This window comes from Cucurbita maxima, unplaced genomic scaffold (assembly GCF_002738345.1).
Source record: "Cucurbita maxima cultivar Rimu unplaced genomic scaffold, Cmax_1.0 Cma_Scf00022, whole genome shotgun sequence".
NCBI classification, from domain to species: domain Eukaryota; kingdom Viridiplantae; phylum Streptophyta; class Magnoliopsida; order Cucurbitales; family Cucurbitaceae; genus Cucurbita; species Cucurbita maxima.
Window position 1 is genome coordinate 149,257 of NW_019272038.1, and position 14,174 is coordinate 163,430.

Below are 14,174 nucleotides of genomic sequence, written 5' to 3' on the forward strand. Positions count from 1 at the left end.
ATTTCTATTCATTATTTTATAATTGCAATTTGCACTCAATAATTGAATTAAGGAAACAATAGGAACGTCAGCACTTACGAGGATTAAACCATTAGCTCCCTTCTGGAAGGCTCTTTAAATTACATCTTAAACATAAATTATTATAATCTTTCTAATAAATTTTAGCTTAGAACAGGTGCTTATATATTTGGTGGGGGGGGGGGGCTTTTTTAAGAGTACCAAGCTTACCACATACTCCAGAGCTTATTATTGGCTGCTTTTGCTATGCAGTTGGATCAGCTGCTACAATTTATGATAAACACTGCACAACCATGGCTTTCAACTGCTGCACCTATTGACCCTGACTTCACTCCAAACTCTCTTCCACTCCATTCCTCTTTGCATTTGCAGGAACTATGATCCAGTTTCTTGCCAGGAACAACTTCGCCCAGGTCCGAAATCTTTGCTGATATTACCGTCTTCACATCGTTCAGATTGAAGAAAGCAACATATATCTCACCTATATTACACATCCAAATCTTCTTAACAAATATGTCGACACAACAATGCTACATCTATATGAACAAAATCCATTTAGAATCTAACCTCCTCTTCCTGTTGCGATCCAAGAGCGAACTCCAGTCGGACTGCCTTTGGCTGCAGGAATGATGTTCATAGAATGATGATCATAATGCTAATATACAGTTGAAGATTCCATTAGCTCTCGGATTCATACCTTGGCTAGTCTTCACAATTGCACAATGCCCGGAATGATGGTTTCCCAATGTCCCATTACTGTATAAATCCCACTTCTGCTATAATCAGAGGGAACATTCCAGGAACAAAATAAGATAACTACAATGCTCATTTATGCATATTAATTCTCTTAAATGGAAAGGGATAAAAAAAAACATTCAACAATTAAAACCCAACAAACCTGGTTCTCATGTCTACTGCACGGAAAAAATGACCCCCTCATGAACTCTTCAGAACTACGCTTTCTTTTCGAAGTAGCATCCAGGCAAACGTCCACCGCGCTAGTACGCGATGATAGAAGTTCCACTTGATCATGGCGAGTAGTTGCCTCTTTATCTCTGCAGCAGAACATAGTTTTCTGACAATGCTATACACTCATAAGAAAATCAAAAGTGGTGCATCAAACCAATTACATTGCAACTCGAGATCCTCTTTTATATAGACATAATGGGGTTTGATATTCATGCTCTGGATTGGCCTTCCAGCATATTTTTTCCACACCTCGATCGAGAGTTTTAGTAATCCAACCAACAGCGTTCGAATCCGCACATTTGGTGAGACTCAATATAGGTGAAACTGATGGCTTCAAATATCTGAAATGCCATTTCATAATCTGCTCTCTACATTTTGATACCTTTGTTGTTGCAGCAATTTTAAGAAACTGTGAAGGCAACAAAAATAAACAGTAAAAATGTCAATATCCAGAAAGTCTCCCAACTTCCATATTATAAGAACAGAAAAAGCTGAACTTGCCTCCATATTATTTGTGCTAAAGGAGTTAATCTCCAGAAGCGTAGGATTCGTGATGATACTATAGGTCATATCGTCGATATTCCGCAAATCTCCTCCATACATAATTGGAGATTTGGACATACACCATAAAGTCATCTGAAAAATTAAGTTGAATAACATTTCTGTGTCAAATGAAAATTATTAAGATAATAATACATACTCTCTCCTTTTATTGAATACAAATGTACCTGAGTTCTTTGTTCATTTATATTAAGGTTGGATCTTCTATGTGGGCCATCGTTTGAACCTGAAATAACATTTCATACAAGCTTAAAAATGAAATATTATTTGGACTTCTGAAGATATGGTTTGCCCAGCTCCATCTCTTTTGATTCACAGTTTCCCTCAAAACAGATCATTTATGTATTTTATATTAAGCATTCATCTTATTCAGAGAGAAATGATGAAGAACATAGGCAATTCCTTGTCTCCTCACCTGGTGAAGAACATATTACCAAAACACTCGAGATTGTTACTCAACCTAATTGTACTGTCATTTTTAGTTTATTCAATCTTATTGCCATCCTACTGCATGGCCCCAAAAGAGAGAAGGAGTAACCTTGATCAGTGAGCCACCCTAGTGGAAGCATATCTAAATCAGGCCATGATTTACCCAGCAACCCTGTGGTACCTATCATATTAGCAGTAGAGAAATCCCTGATGAAGAGATGAATCAGACCATGTAAGTATGTGTTCAAACGACATAGTATGTATTTGAATCTCTTGAATCGAAATACGGCTACATAATTTACCGGGTGACATCAAAGTGGGAAACGATGTCGTTCCAAGTATCCCAATCGTCACCTGTTATTCTATACATGTTAACCAGCCCACTTACAGCCTTGGCCATGGCTGGTGTCACACTTGTTCCGGGAGACAGAGAATAGAGTATTGGGCGGTTAAGTTGTTTAAGAACCTGTGTGTACTCAATGAATTAGCATATGTGTAACTGCCATGTATGTGATAGACAGAGAAAGAGACCATACATCTGAGACAAAGCTTATTTCAGGTAAATCCAAGTCGTCACCGAAGACACAATCATGCTTCACTGCCAGAAACATAGGAAATGAAGGTTATAAAAAATGATCATTCCGGGTTAGTATCCAGGTTTCAGGTAATGTTTCTAAAGAACAAATATATTCAGTTAAAACGTTAATATTGAAGAGTAAAATGGATTGTTCGCAAGTTAAAACAACTATCAAATAGTTAATGACAGTCAACTTACCAAAATCAACGCCCCAATCAGCAAACTGTTGATAAAGCGACCTTAAGAAGGCTTTTCCAGCTCCTGAATTAACGTTTACACTCATGAAACCATTATGCATCCACGCACACGACCTCGACTTGATCCCGATATCACTTGCAAACCACTTTCTCCCTGATTCTACATAGGCACCTCCCTACGAAGCAATGACGAACACAGTTAACAATTCTTCTGTGTTTTTATCAACAAAATAAGGGAAGTTGTCCAAGGTACCTTAGAAACGTCCAATATAGGAGTATTGGCATTTACTGCCTGTGTGCTTATTCCTCTCATGACATGAATTCCAAACTTCAAACCCATATCATGAACTTTCTTAGCTACTTCAGTGAATCCCTTTCCACCTTGAGAGGAAGGCCACCGCACCGGGTCAGGCACCATCCTCCCCCATTCATCAATCACATCAAATCCAAGAGAATCAACGTAAGCACCTGGAACCTTTTTCCTATACCAGAGGTAGTCCACAACCACATACTGCATCAATTAAATAAACCAGAGATCATCAATCATGCATGACAACAAAGCTCAAGAAATCCGTACATTGCATCATAAACAACCAATGATACCAACAAACTTGCCAGACAGTTACCCAATTCCTACCTCATAACCCTTAGAATTAAGCCGCTTGGCAACAATCTCTGCATTGTCCAGGAATTCTTTCTCAGAAATAGTCCAGCAGAAGGAGTCATAGGAGTTCCAGCCTCTCGGCGGGAGGGCGGCACGTTCAGGTCCAGTTTGTGAGGACACCCTGAAACAGATTAGAGCAAAATGGAATTCTTCACAATGTTTTTTCAAGAAACGAAGTGGGCCTTCGTTCAATCAGGGAGGCAGTCAATAACAATCATAGTTTCCACAGAACGCAGACAATTCTTACTAAATACAGAAACGGAACTCAACCGGATAAGCTACTAGAACTGAAAGTGAGGGAAAAGAGAGATCTACAAACCTATTGAAGAGAAGCCCGAAACAAAAGAAGAGGCAAACGCAGAGAGAACTGAAGAAGTCTTTCATGACGAGTCTTGCCCACAGCAGTGGCGGTTCTGAGCTATGAAATTAAGAGTAGACTAGAAAACAGGGAGCTTTTTGATTGATATTATGAAACCTTCACCAATGGAAAATACTGAAAAACGATGAAGACCCTTTTAGATAATACGTTGGATGGGACGGCATTAATTAACGCACTTTCACGGTGGGTATTAGAAATTAGAAGAAAATTAGAAGAAAATTAGACTGAATGGCTGACAAGGGTCGGAAGTGTGACCCAACTGGACTACCAAGTTCAGAAATGAAAGATCTAACCGAACCCGTAAAAGCCTCTTCCATAGATCCAAGGAAAGACCGTGGCAGTGGGAAGTCATAATTACACGCTAACATTTACCATTAAGACCAAAGTTGGTAAAGAACTTGTTTAAGTTTTGACCTTTTGTGTACTTTTTTTTGGCTAAACCAAGTTGAGACCACTAAATTCTCCGTATATAGAAACCACGTACAAAACTGTTTTCTAGGGTTTTGTATCACAAAAATTTAGTGTTTTTATACAGTCAATTGAGAGGAAGAAGCTATTGAACGTTGTAGGCAAACTATTTTTGGTTGTTTATTAATTGTATCTTAAGCCGTCGTTGTTATGGTGCTTAAGAGTCTTTTCAAGCGTGAATTTAGGCCAACACAACATTCCATTTCCAACTTGGATGAGTAATCGCAAGAACTGTGAAGAACAAAGCTCTAGCCAAAAGCTAAAAAAGATTATTTAGAAACTGGGAACTGCCCAATTGACTTGAATGAACTCAGACCTTGTGGTAGCTCGCCCAAGCTTTGTTTTGAACATTTTTACATGTTTTAGCAGGAATCAGCCTGTCTCTAAAGTGACCCTTGTTTGGAATTGGAATCATCTCAGCTATGAACTTCTATGTTGCAGAGAGGTGATATAATTGAGATGGACTCAAGAACTTGAAGTTATCATCATAATGCTGATTTCTGGTGTAGGGTCAGGTTGTGCATCAAGCTCATAATTTAATAATATAGGTGGCCGACATGGAAACTCTAAATGATGCTCTCAGTCAATTCCTAGGTTTATGAACCATCAAGCACAACACAGCATAGTAGCTGCTAATTGCTATTTGAAGGAGAGATTGATAAGTGGAGCTTTAGCAATTGTGATATATTGGTGAAGGATCTGGTTCTAAACACATTCAGAAACAAAGCTGGAACAAATGGGAGAGCCACAACAGGGCACCTAAACAAAGCCAGAAAAAGTGGGAAGAAGGTCATGGTCCATCACAAATTTCCTAAATTTCCTAAATTTCTTCCCCTGGGGTTGCCTTTCCACCCTGTAAAATCAAGCACCTCTACCTCAACTTGTGTTGCCTTTGAATTTCGTACAAAATTTTGCTACATCTGTGAAAGGTTGGGAGGGCATGGAAGCTAAGCATTTTGGTTAAGGGGGTAGGCCAGTTCAGACAGAATTATTTTGCTGTAGAAAACATCTCTATCATGGTGAAACACTGAAGTTCAACAAAAATGGGAATGCTTCTTGGCTTCCATCCCAAGATAGAATATTTTAGCTACAGAAATGTACTGTTTTTGCCTGCTGGAAAAGCTTCAATCTACCAGCAAGCAAGCAAACAAACAAACGAGGTTAAGTAGTAGTCCATGAAACAAACTAGAAAAAGTATTGATGTTTAAATTTTAAAAATGTCAAATAAGTCTTCAAACTTTCAATTTTATGTTTAATATGTTATTGACATATTCAACCATTTCTTAAATTAAAGAATCTATTAAAGGTAAGAGTGAATCCATGTCTAATAGGAGATTAAACTTTCAATTGTGTGTTCAATAAAGTCAACAACATATTAGACACAAAATTGAAAGTTCAAGAATCTATTAAATCTATAATCGCAAATTCGGAGATTTAGGAAAACCTAAAACAAAACTTCAAACAAGGAGGCAAAGAAATATAAAGATTCTGCTGCTTTGAACAACATAAACTGAAGTGACATAAATTTGTTTTGAAGTCTCCATCGTCCTATGCCAAGACAAAAAAAAACTTTCTTTTTCTCATTGGATAAACACAATTATGAGATAAGCACAGATATTAACTTTTGAGGCAGATACGTACTTGAAATTTGATAACACAAATCAAATCAAATCAATATTGTACTGCTCTTAAATGCATAATCATTTCCCCCTCATCCTTCTCGTGTAAATTGCATGCATGTGCTCAACATTTGCTCCAATTTTGGCTTTATAAAGCGACATTCTCTTTGTCTGTGTTATCATTTTTAACTGGCCCCTTCTTTTCTTTTCTTTTCTTTTCTTTTCTTTTTCTTCTTTCCAATGATCTTCCAATCTTATACTTCCAAAAATAAGGCAAACTTGAATCTAAAACCCCAGTTGGCAACTTGCTTTTATAACAGGAACTGGATCAAAAACTTCGTTTTTTTCCACTCTTGAAACAAAAAGCATCCATCCTGATAACCCAAACATACCTCCATTATCTTAAACCTCTTTTCACTTTTGTAGTAATTTAAACCCCCTTGGAAGCAAGGTAGAAATTCATCAAAACTTTTGACCTTTAATCCCTTTTTATCCTTGTATATAAGCCTTCCCAACTCAAAGCAAAGATCATCCTAAATCAGGACAACCCAACTTTCCTCCTTTCTACTCACTCTTCTCTCCATCTTTTCTATTGAAGGAACAAGGCTATGGCTCTTGCAACAGCAGCACGTAAGATGGGTCTCATGAAACCAGACCGTCAGCTCTTCGCAGTTGCTGATGACACTGCCCTGACGAAGCAAGTTTTGGCCACTCATTCAGACGAAACTCTCGAGTTTCTTGTCACTCCTTTGCTCGGTCTCATTGAACAAATTTTCCTTCGAGCTAAACTCAATGATAAGCAGGCATGTCATACATGTGTTTTAACAATTTGTTTTCGCATATTCAACCTTTTCATGCAAGCTTTGCTCATTCAATGATTTTGTCTCCACCAGGGAACAACAGGAGCTGAACTGGAGGCAATCGAAGACAACTCTCCAAGCCCAACGGACTTGCTGGACTTGCTGGACTTTGTATCATTCACCATCCATAGAGTTTCCAATGAGGTGAGCTGTCTAGAGATTCTTTTTTTTCCTTCTTTGGGTATAGAAAAGTCCATTCCTTTTCAGAACTGGTTTTCTTTGCTTGTTTTTAATGATAACAGATACAGTACAAGTGTTCAAGAGCAGGGGAGCCCCATACAGTGACAATGGAAGTGTTGAATTTGTTAACAAACTGGCCATGGGATGCTAAGGCAGTGCTGGCGTTGGCTGCATTTTCCATCAACTATGGAGAGTTTTGGCTATTGGTTCACCAATCCTCATCTGACTTACTCGCCAAAGACATCTCACTCCTCAAAAAACTCCCAGAAATATTCGAGAGAATCGACATTGTGAGGCAAAAATTTGACGCCATTGACAAACTCATCAAGGCACTCATCAGTGTGGCCAAGTGCATCGTCGATTTCAAAATGCTTCCTCCCCATTACATTACTCCCGACACACCTGAAATGAAGAGTGCAACCACTCTTATTCCAACAGCTGTTTACTGGATAGTCAGAAGCATTATCGCCTGCGCTGCGCAGATAACAGGCCTTGTCGGGGTTGGCCATGAGTATGCCACCATCACCTACTTTTGATAATCTAACTTCATTGTACTCGGCTCACTAAACATTCCTAGTTTCTTTTCTCCAATAATCCATCAGGTACTTAGCATCAGCATCTGAGACATGGGAGCTCTCAAGTTTGGCCCATAAGATCGACAACATTCGCAAGCACCTCGAACAACTGCTTCGAGCTTGTCATCAGTACATACGTGAGGCTTCTGTTGCTCTCTCTAAACTTGAAAATAAAGAGATTTAGACACAGTTGAGACTGAGTTAACTCTTCTCCCCATTTGTGATTGATAAAACAGATGAGAAGATGCACCACGAAGCTTATATGAACCTGGTCCGCCTTTTCGAGATACCCCACCTTGACAACAACAAGATCCTCAGGGCTTTGATTTACTCCAAGGATGACAAGATGCCCCTCATCGATGGTATAAGCAAGGAAAAGGTGTGCACTTTCCCCTTTTCTGAACTTCCCCACATATTTTATTTCGGTTTCAATGCAATTCTCGAACTCTACTACTCTGTTAAAAACTTTACCTGGATTTTGTTTAATCATATCCCAGGCTACCCTGGACGTGCTAAGAAAGAAGAATGTTCTGCTGCTCATCTCTGACCTGGACCTTTCCGTAGTGGAGCTTTCAATGCTGGACCAAATCTACAGAGAATCAAGGCAGAACAAAACGAGAGCAGAGAGCGATTACGAGGTGGTTTGGATGCCAATTGTGGAGTCCCCATGGACAGATGAGAAACATGCCAAGTTCGAAGGGTTGCTGAATTTGATGCCATGGTACTCGGTGGCACATCCTTCCCTGATCGAATCGGCGGTGATCAAGTACATAAGACAAGTGTGGCACTTCAACAAGAAGCCTTTGTTGGTGGTTCTGGACCCTCAAGGAAAAGTAGTGAATACCAACGCCGTCCATATGCTGTGGATTTGGGGAAGCTTGGCCTACCCCTTCACAAGCGCTCGAGAGGAATCACTTTGGAAAGAGGAGACTTGGAGACTTGAGCTGTTGGTGGATTCAGTGGAGCCGCTCATCTTTAACTGGGTAACCTCAATTCCCCCTTCATGTATCTTATGTTAATGTTAAAGCTAAGGAAGTTAAAGCTAATGGGTGCAAGGAAAATTTTCAGATGGAAACAGGGAAATACATATGCATTTGCGGAGGGGAAGACATGGAATGGGTGAGAAGCTTCAGCAAAAAGGTGAAAGAAGTGGCAAACGACGCGAAGATAGAAATGGAGATATTGTACGTGGGAAAGAGCAACCCGGGAGAGAGAATCAGGAAGAACATAGCGGCAATCTTGGCAGAAAAAACGATCCACACACTGGCAGATCCGACCCTAGTATGGTTCTTCTGGGTAAGGCTGGAAAGCATGTGGTATTCAAAAACACAAAGGGGAAACACAATTGAGGAAGATCCCATAATGCAAGAGACAATGACAATGCTGAGCTTCGACAGTGGGGACCAGGGGTGGGCGGTGTTCTGCAAGGGCTCAACCAGCATCATTCGGGCCAAAGCCGAGATGATAATGAAGGTGATGGAGGGGTACGAAGAGCGTTGGAAGGAGGATGCAAAGGAGTTGGGATTGATACCTGCTATGAGCAAGGACCTCCAAGCCATACACACTCCCGAGCATTGCAACCGTCTCATTCTGCCTTCCTCCAACGGCACCATTCCTGAGAAGGTGGTTTGCTCTGAATGTGGCAGCGCCATGGAGAAGTTCATCATGTACCGCTGCTGCACAGACTGAGGTTTTGCACAGTTCCAACCGCCCTCACTAATTGTTGGTTATATATAGTAAGCAAGGCTTTGCAGTGTGGATTTTGTTGTGTAAAATAAAAAGATGTAATTTCCATGGATGCATGGAAGTCTAATTTCAGTATTACGTTATCTTTTTATTAAATAGTTTTAATGTATGTTTCAAGGTTTAATGGAATTTTTCTCTTTTTTTTTCTTTTTCTTTTTCTTTTTCTTCTTCTTCAAACAATCGGCTTCATTAATTCTTTTCTTCCCTCTTTTCCTTTCTTTGCAATTTATACCTTCCTTCTTCCCAAACAAACTTAGTTGTATCGAGAATTAAATCAAAACATTTTTAAATTTTATTTCAAGTGTTACCTTCATTTAATAATGATAATTTAGTAAACGCATCGAAATCGGACGTACCGGATGCAGGGTGCAAATGCGGCTTCCATACACTCATAGCCTCAGATCATTTCTCCAACAGATCTATTCCCTTCCCCGCACAATCATCGAACTCCATCGCCAACCCCTGCCTGCCCTTCTTCTCGTTCTTTCTCGAATTACAATTTGTTGAAGGGAAGAAGATGGTGAAAGTGGCCACGTTCTTTGCAATGTCATTGGGCGCCTTCGTATTCTGGCAGTCAATGGATAAACTCCACGTTTGGATCGCTCTCCGTCAAGACGAAAAGGTTCTCTCTCCATTCCCCCCCCCCCCCCCCCCAGATTTCTCTAATTTTCTTCTACTCCTCCTTTCACAGTCCTTTATTCTTCATTCTTCATTCTTCATTCTTCAATTGATGCCTGCGATATTTGTATGAATTGATGCCTTCATGGAGTTCAAGCTAGAGTATGAATTTAAGAAAACGAAACCAAACAAAACCAAACCCTAGGTGGCAACTCTTCGGCAGTTCCGAATGCGATATTTGTAGAAATTTTGGTGATTAGAAATAACAAAGGTGTCTCTGCGTTCTTCTCTTCTGTTTCAGAAAGAGAGATTGGAAAGGGAAGCAGAGATCAGAAGAGTTAGAGAAGAGCTACTGCAACAAGCGAAACAGAACGACTCTCTTGCTTGACTTTCCCCTACCTTCTGTTGCTGCTATCGGTATCAAGTCGATTGTCTGTTCTAGAACAATGATAATGGGCTGGCTTATAAATTGTTGATTACTCATCTCTATAACTTCACTGCTTATCAAATTGTAAACAATGCTCATTCCAATTTGGAGCTTTGCTTTTTGAATAATTGAACTTTTCATCAACCTGACTCAGTGTTGTGTTCATACCTTCCTTGCTTCCATCTCAAATTTATACGTCCACACTCCATGGGGTTCTGGAGTTATCAATGTCCTGATCAGATACCAATGCAGCTACCTAAAGGTTGCTTTTGTTGGGCAGAGTTTCCTTCAATGGAGCTCAATTTAATTGTTGAAAAATTGCATCTGAATCTTGATTAACATGGGGAAGACTCTCTCCATAACTCTGTGCTACTTTTAGCTTCTTATTGAGATAAATGGATACTCATTTTTGCTGCATGCTTATTTGGATCCCTGACATGCTTGCAAAGTTTCTAACTTTCTATTGTACATTGGATGAGTATTCAGTGCCTACTTTGTTTATCCATGTAGGATGACAGTTTCTTGTTTCTTTCTATATTTTCATGTAGAATGTCTTCAGAAAAATGTCATTCTAACGAGGTTGGAGTGATTTGACCATTTTGATTGAAAAGTAGAATCATTTTAAGTCTACAATAGATCTTAGTTCAAGCTTCCTATACTGATGTGGTCATTAGGGATTTGACCCAACAAGACTTCCTATTTGTAATGCATTTGCATAATCACTTGAGAAGAATCATGTAGTATGGTTATTACAGGTAGTAGAGGAATTATGTAGTTTGCTAGTATCCTAGAAGTTTATAGGCCGTCAGTTCCTGTCCTGGAGGGTCGTATCATCAAAACCCTGTTATAATCTTGTTCCTACTTTTGTATCATCCACATGCAAAGACATAAATAATTGTCTGTCATAACTGGATAGCATGGTTTCATTGGTACACATAATATAGAGAGGGAATATGTGCTGCAAACTGTATGGGAGAAACTACTTTGCCAAACCCTGGAAATGTATGTATGGCATGTAATCCCAACATGGTTTCATTAGACTCATCTAAATTTGAACGGGAATGTACTTTTCTGCATGATTTTTTTTATATTATTGTTTCTTAAGATAATCGATTTTTTTAGAAAACACTTTCGATTATCTAAAACATGTTGATTTTAAAAAGTAAATTTTAATTGCAACCAAAAGAGTTAGGTTTGCAGAAGGAAATTTGAGTTTGTTTAAAGAGCATTAAGAAAAAAGTTTTTTGTTTTTTTTTTTCAAATGAATTATTAGTATTATCAACTTGAGTTGGGTTAAGGGTTTAATTTAATTATAAATTAAGCTTTTTCATAATAAAAATATTTAGAAGGAAGTCTTAACTAGGGAGAAACAAGATCAATGAATGCAGAAGATATGTATTGAAAGCCGATCCATCTTCCCACCTTGTTGAACTAAAAGAAAAATATGAAATCAGAAAGAGATTCGAGGAAAAATATGGCATGCTGAGAAGGGCAAGAGATTCATGTATTTTGCCGTTTTCTGAAAAAGATTTCTGTTCCGCATTAAAAGTTTAAAAGGGCATCAATCGCAATTGGGGTAGGATCATGACATAACCAATGCCTTCTATATGCTCAACAGTTAACACATTAAACAAAACATAAGAAACAAATCAAACATGTTCCACCAATGCCTTCTATATGCTCAACAGTTAACACATTAAACAAAACATAAGAAACAAATCAAACATGTTCCGCTATTTCAATAGTAATTCTCGCCGGATAAAATATAATATGAAACTAAATCCCATTGTGATGATGCACCAGCATCATAGTCACTTTCCACATTTTCTGGCTGAAAGCCTTGAACTGTTTGGAAATCTAAGTTGTAATCAAAATCCCAACCCACCACGCGCGTATATTCAAGACTTAGAAAAAAGGTATTTTATATATATGTGGTCTATATTGTACGAGAGATTACATGTGGTGCGTGTTTCATAACACATTCTTTGTCACCCATAATCTCACTTACTCCCCAAGTAATAATCCAAAGAAATAATTCATCCAATAACATTCCCATCTTTCAATCTCCTACCAAGCCCCATTTACACAAATTTTATTGTTACCATAAAAAAAATACTTGAGTACTTTTTAAAATGTAAGTCTATATAAGCTGAAGTGCATTACCAAATCAATTCAAGCAACAGCTTGCTTATCCACACTACTCTAACTACATTGAAGAGCTTTTCCAATTCAGTATGCCCATTAGCAAATGCCTTTTGGTTCCATTTCTGATTGTACTAGTTTCAGGATTGGCTAAGAGCTTTGAATTCGATGAGGAGGAGTTAGCAACAGATGGAAGTCTATGGAAGCTCTATGAAAGGTGGAGTCACCACCATGCAATCTCCAGGGAACTAAAGGAGAAGCATAAACGTTACAACGTGTTTAAAGAGAATGCGAACCATGTGCTCACAGTGAATCAAATGAACAAACCATACAAGTTGAAGCTGAACAAATTCGCAGATATGTCCAATTATGAGTTTGTGAACCTGTATGCTCGCTCTAATATTACCCACTACAGGAGGTTACATGGCAGGAGAAGAGAAGGTGCCAGTGGATTCATGTACGAAAAGGCTACAGATCTTCCATCGTTCATTGATTGGAGGGAAAGAGGAGCTGTCAATGACATCAAGTATCAAGGCAGATGTGGTAACTTAGAGCTTACGATGAGGGAAAAAGAAGTTGATTACTAAATCAACATTTAATAGTTTCGAGCGTTGTCTCTATAAGAATATGATAAATTAGAGCTTACGATGTCCATGAAAAGCATTCTTCGACTTTTGAAACCACAAATAACCAATGATTTTGAAATGTATCGCAGGTAGCTGTTGGGCGTTTTCGGCTGTGGCTGCAGTTGAAGGGATCAACCAAATCAAAACCAACCAACTATTGTCTCTATCAGAGCAGGAGCTACTCGACTGCAACACAAGAAACAGAGGCTGCTATGGAGGATTCATGGAAACCGCTTATAATTTCATAAGGCGAAATGGAGGAATCGCCAGCGAGAACAACTATCCCTACCGTGGCGCAAGAGGATCCTGCCGCTCATCTAGAGTAAGTTCTGTAATTGATCTAACATCGGGAAGAAATTCAAACCTAAGATACGGTTCATCCTTCCAGAAATGATCAAACTAAGCATACATTTGTATGGTTTAGCAGATGCCTTCACCAATAGTGACAATAGATGGATTCGAAAGCGTACCTGAAAACGAGAATGCTCTGATGCAAGCCGTCGCAAACCAACCAGTGTCAGTCTCCATCGAGGCCCTAGGGAGAGATTTCCAATTCTACTGGCAGGCAAGTTGTAATAGCTTGTATCACATAGAACCTTCCATCTCTAGGCATTGTTAAATTGGAAGTGTGGGTAATTTGCAGGGAGTGTTCGATGGATATTGTGGAACAGAGCTTAATCACGGAGTGGTGGTGATCGGCTATGGAACAACCGACGGCGGAACAGACTACTGGACTGTGAGGAACTCATGGGGAGTTGGATGGGGAGAGGATGGTTACATAAGGATGAAACGTGGGGTGGAAGATCCAGAAGGTCTGTGTGGAATTGCGATGGAAGCCTCTTACCCCCTCAAGTTCTAAATTACTAGTGCCTTTGCTTGATTCCCAGTGTACTGATTATAAAATCAGAATAACTTTAATCGAATGCGCCTTGGGTTGGTTAAGTGGTATATTTTTACCCATATTTAGTTTTCAAAAAATTCATTTAAAATTAAATGAGAATATTATAATCTTAACCTTAAATTAAGAGATTCAATCACAATTAGGCATTTTTATAAAACATTTATCAGATATTGTTAATCTGTCGTAACCCAACTCACACACTTGTAAGCACATGTTTC

At 39.0% G+C, this 14,174-nt stretch overlaps 4 protein-coding genes across 5 annotated transcripts; 3 read left to right on the forward strand and 1 right to left on the reverse strand.

Moving 5' to 3' along the window:
- Window positions 1-119: 119 nt before the first annotated feature.
- LOC111496438 lies at window positions 120-4,597 on the reverse strand. Of its 2 annotated transcripts, XM_023146874.1 has the most exons (15): window positions 4,579-4,597; window positions 3,735-3,890; window positions 3,389-3,536; window positions 3,005-3,262; window positions 2,753-2,927; window positions 2,514-2,575; window positions 2,280-2,443; window positions 2,087-2,184; window positions 1,716-1,774; window positions 1,489-1,623; window positions 1,149-1,396; window positions 917-1,073; window positions 716-791; window positions 586-636; window positions 120-499 (listed from the first exon to the last, which is right to left on the reverse strand). In XM_023146874.1, exons 2-15 carry the CDS (start codon window positions 3,797-3,799, stop codon window positions 276-278), a joined length of 1,920 nt encoding a protein of 639 aa, XP_023002642.1. In that variant the 5' UTR covers window positions 3,800-3,890; window positions 4,579-4,597; the 3' UTR covers window positions 120-275. The 2 variants fall into 2 exon arrangements, with proteins under 2 accessions (XP_023002642.1, XP_023002641.1); XM_023146873.1 differs by lacking the exon at window positions 4,579-4,597 and having other exon boundaries at window positions 3,735-4,027.
- A 1,709-nt stretch (window positions 4,598-6,306) lies between these two features.
- On the forward strand, window positions 6,307-9,391 carry LOC111496078 (protein SIEVE ELEMENT OCCLUSION B-like). The gene is made up of 7 exons (XM_023146353.1): window positions 6,307-6,684; window positions 6,775-6,885; window positions 6,984-7,432; window positions 7,524-7,633; window positions 7,733-7,875; window positions 7,994-8,479; window positions 8,565-9,391. Exons 1-7 carry the CDS (start codon window positions 6,490-6,492, stop codon window positions 9,183-9,185), a joined length of 2,115 nt encoding a protein of 704 aa, XP_023002121.1. The 5' UTR covers window positions 6,307-6,489; the 3' UTR covers window positions 9,186-9,391.
- A 153-nt stretch (window positions 9,392-9,544) lies between these two features.
- Window positions 9,545-10,440, forward strand: LOC111496080. Its single transcript, XM_023146355.1, has 2 exons — window positions 9,545-9,864; window positions 10,162-10,440. Exons 1-2 carry the CDS (start codon window positions 9,760-9,762, stop codon window positions 10,246-10,248), a joined length of 192 nt encoding a protein of 63 aa, XP_023002123.1. The 5' UTR covers window positions 9,545-9,759; the 3' UTR covers window positions 10,249-10,440.
- A 1,287-nt stretch (window positions 10,441-11,727) lies between these two features.
- On the forward strand, window positions 11,728-14,003 carry LOC111496079 (vignain-like). Its single transcript, XM_023146354.1, has 4 exons — window positions 11,728-12,972; window positions 13,145-13,377; window positions 13,483-13,620; window positions 13,699-14,003. Exons 1-4 carry the CDS (start codon window positions 12,522-12,524, stop codon window positions 13,912-13,914), a joined length of 1,038 nt encoding a protein of 345 aa, XP_023002122.1. The 5' UTR covers window positions 11,728-12,521; the 3' UTR covers window positions 13,915-14,003.
- The last annotated feature ends 171 nt before the right edge of the window (window positions 14,004-14,174 follow it).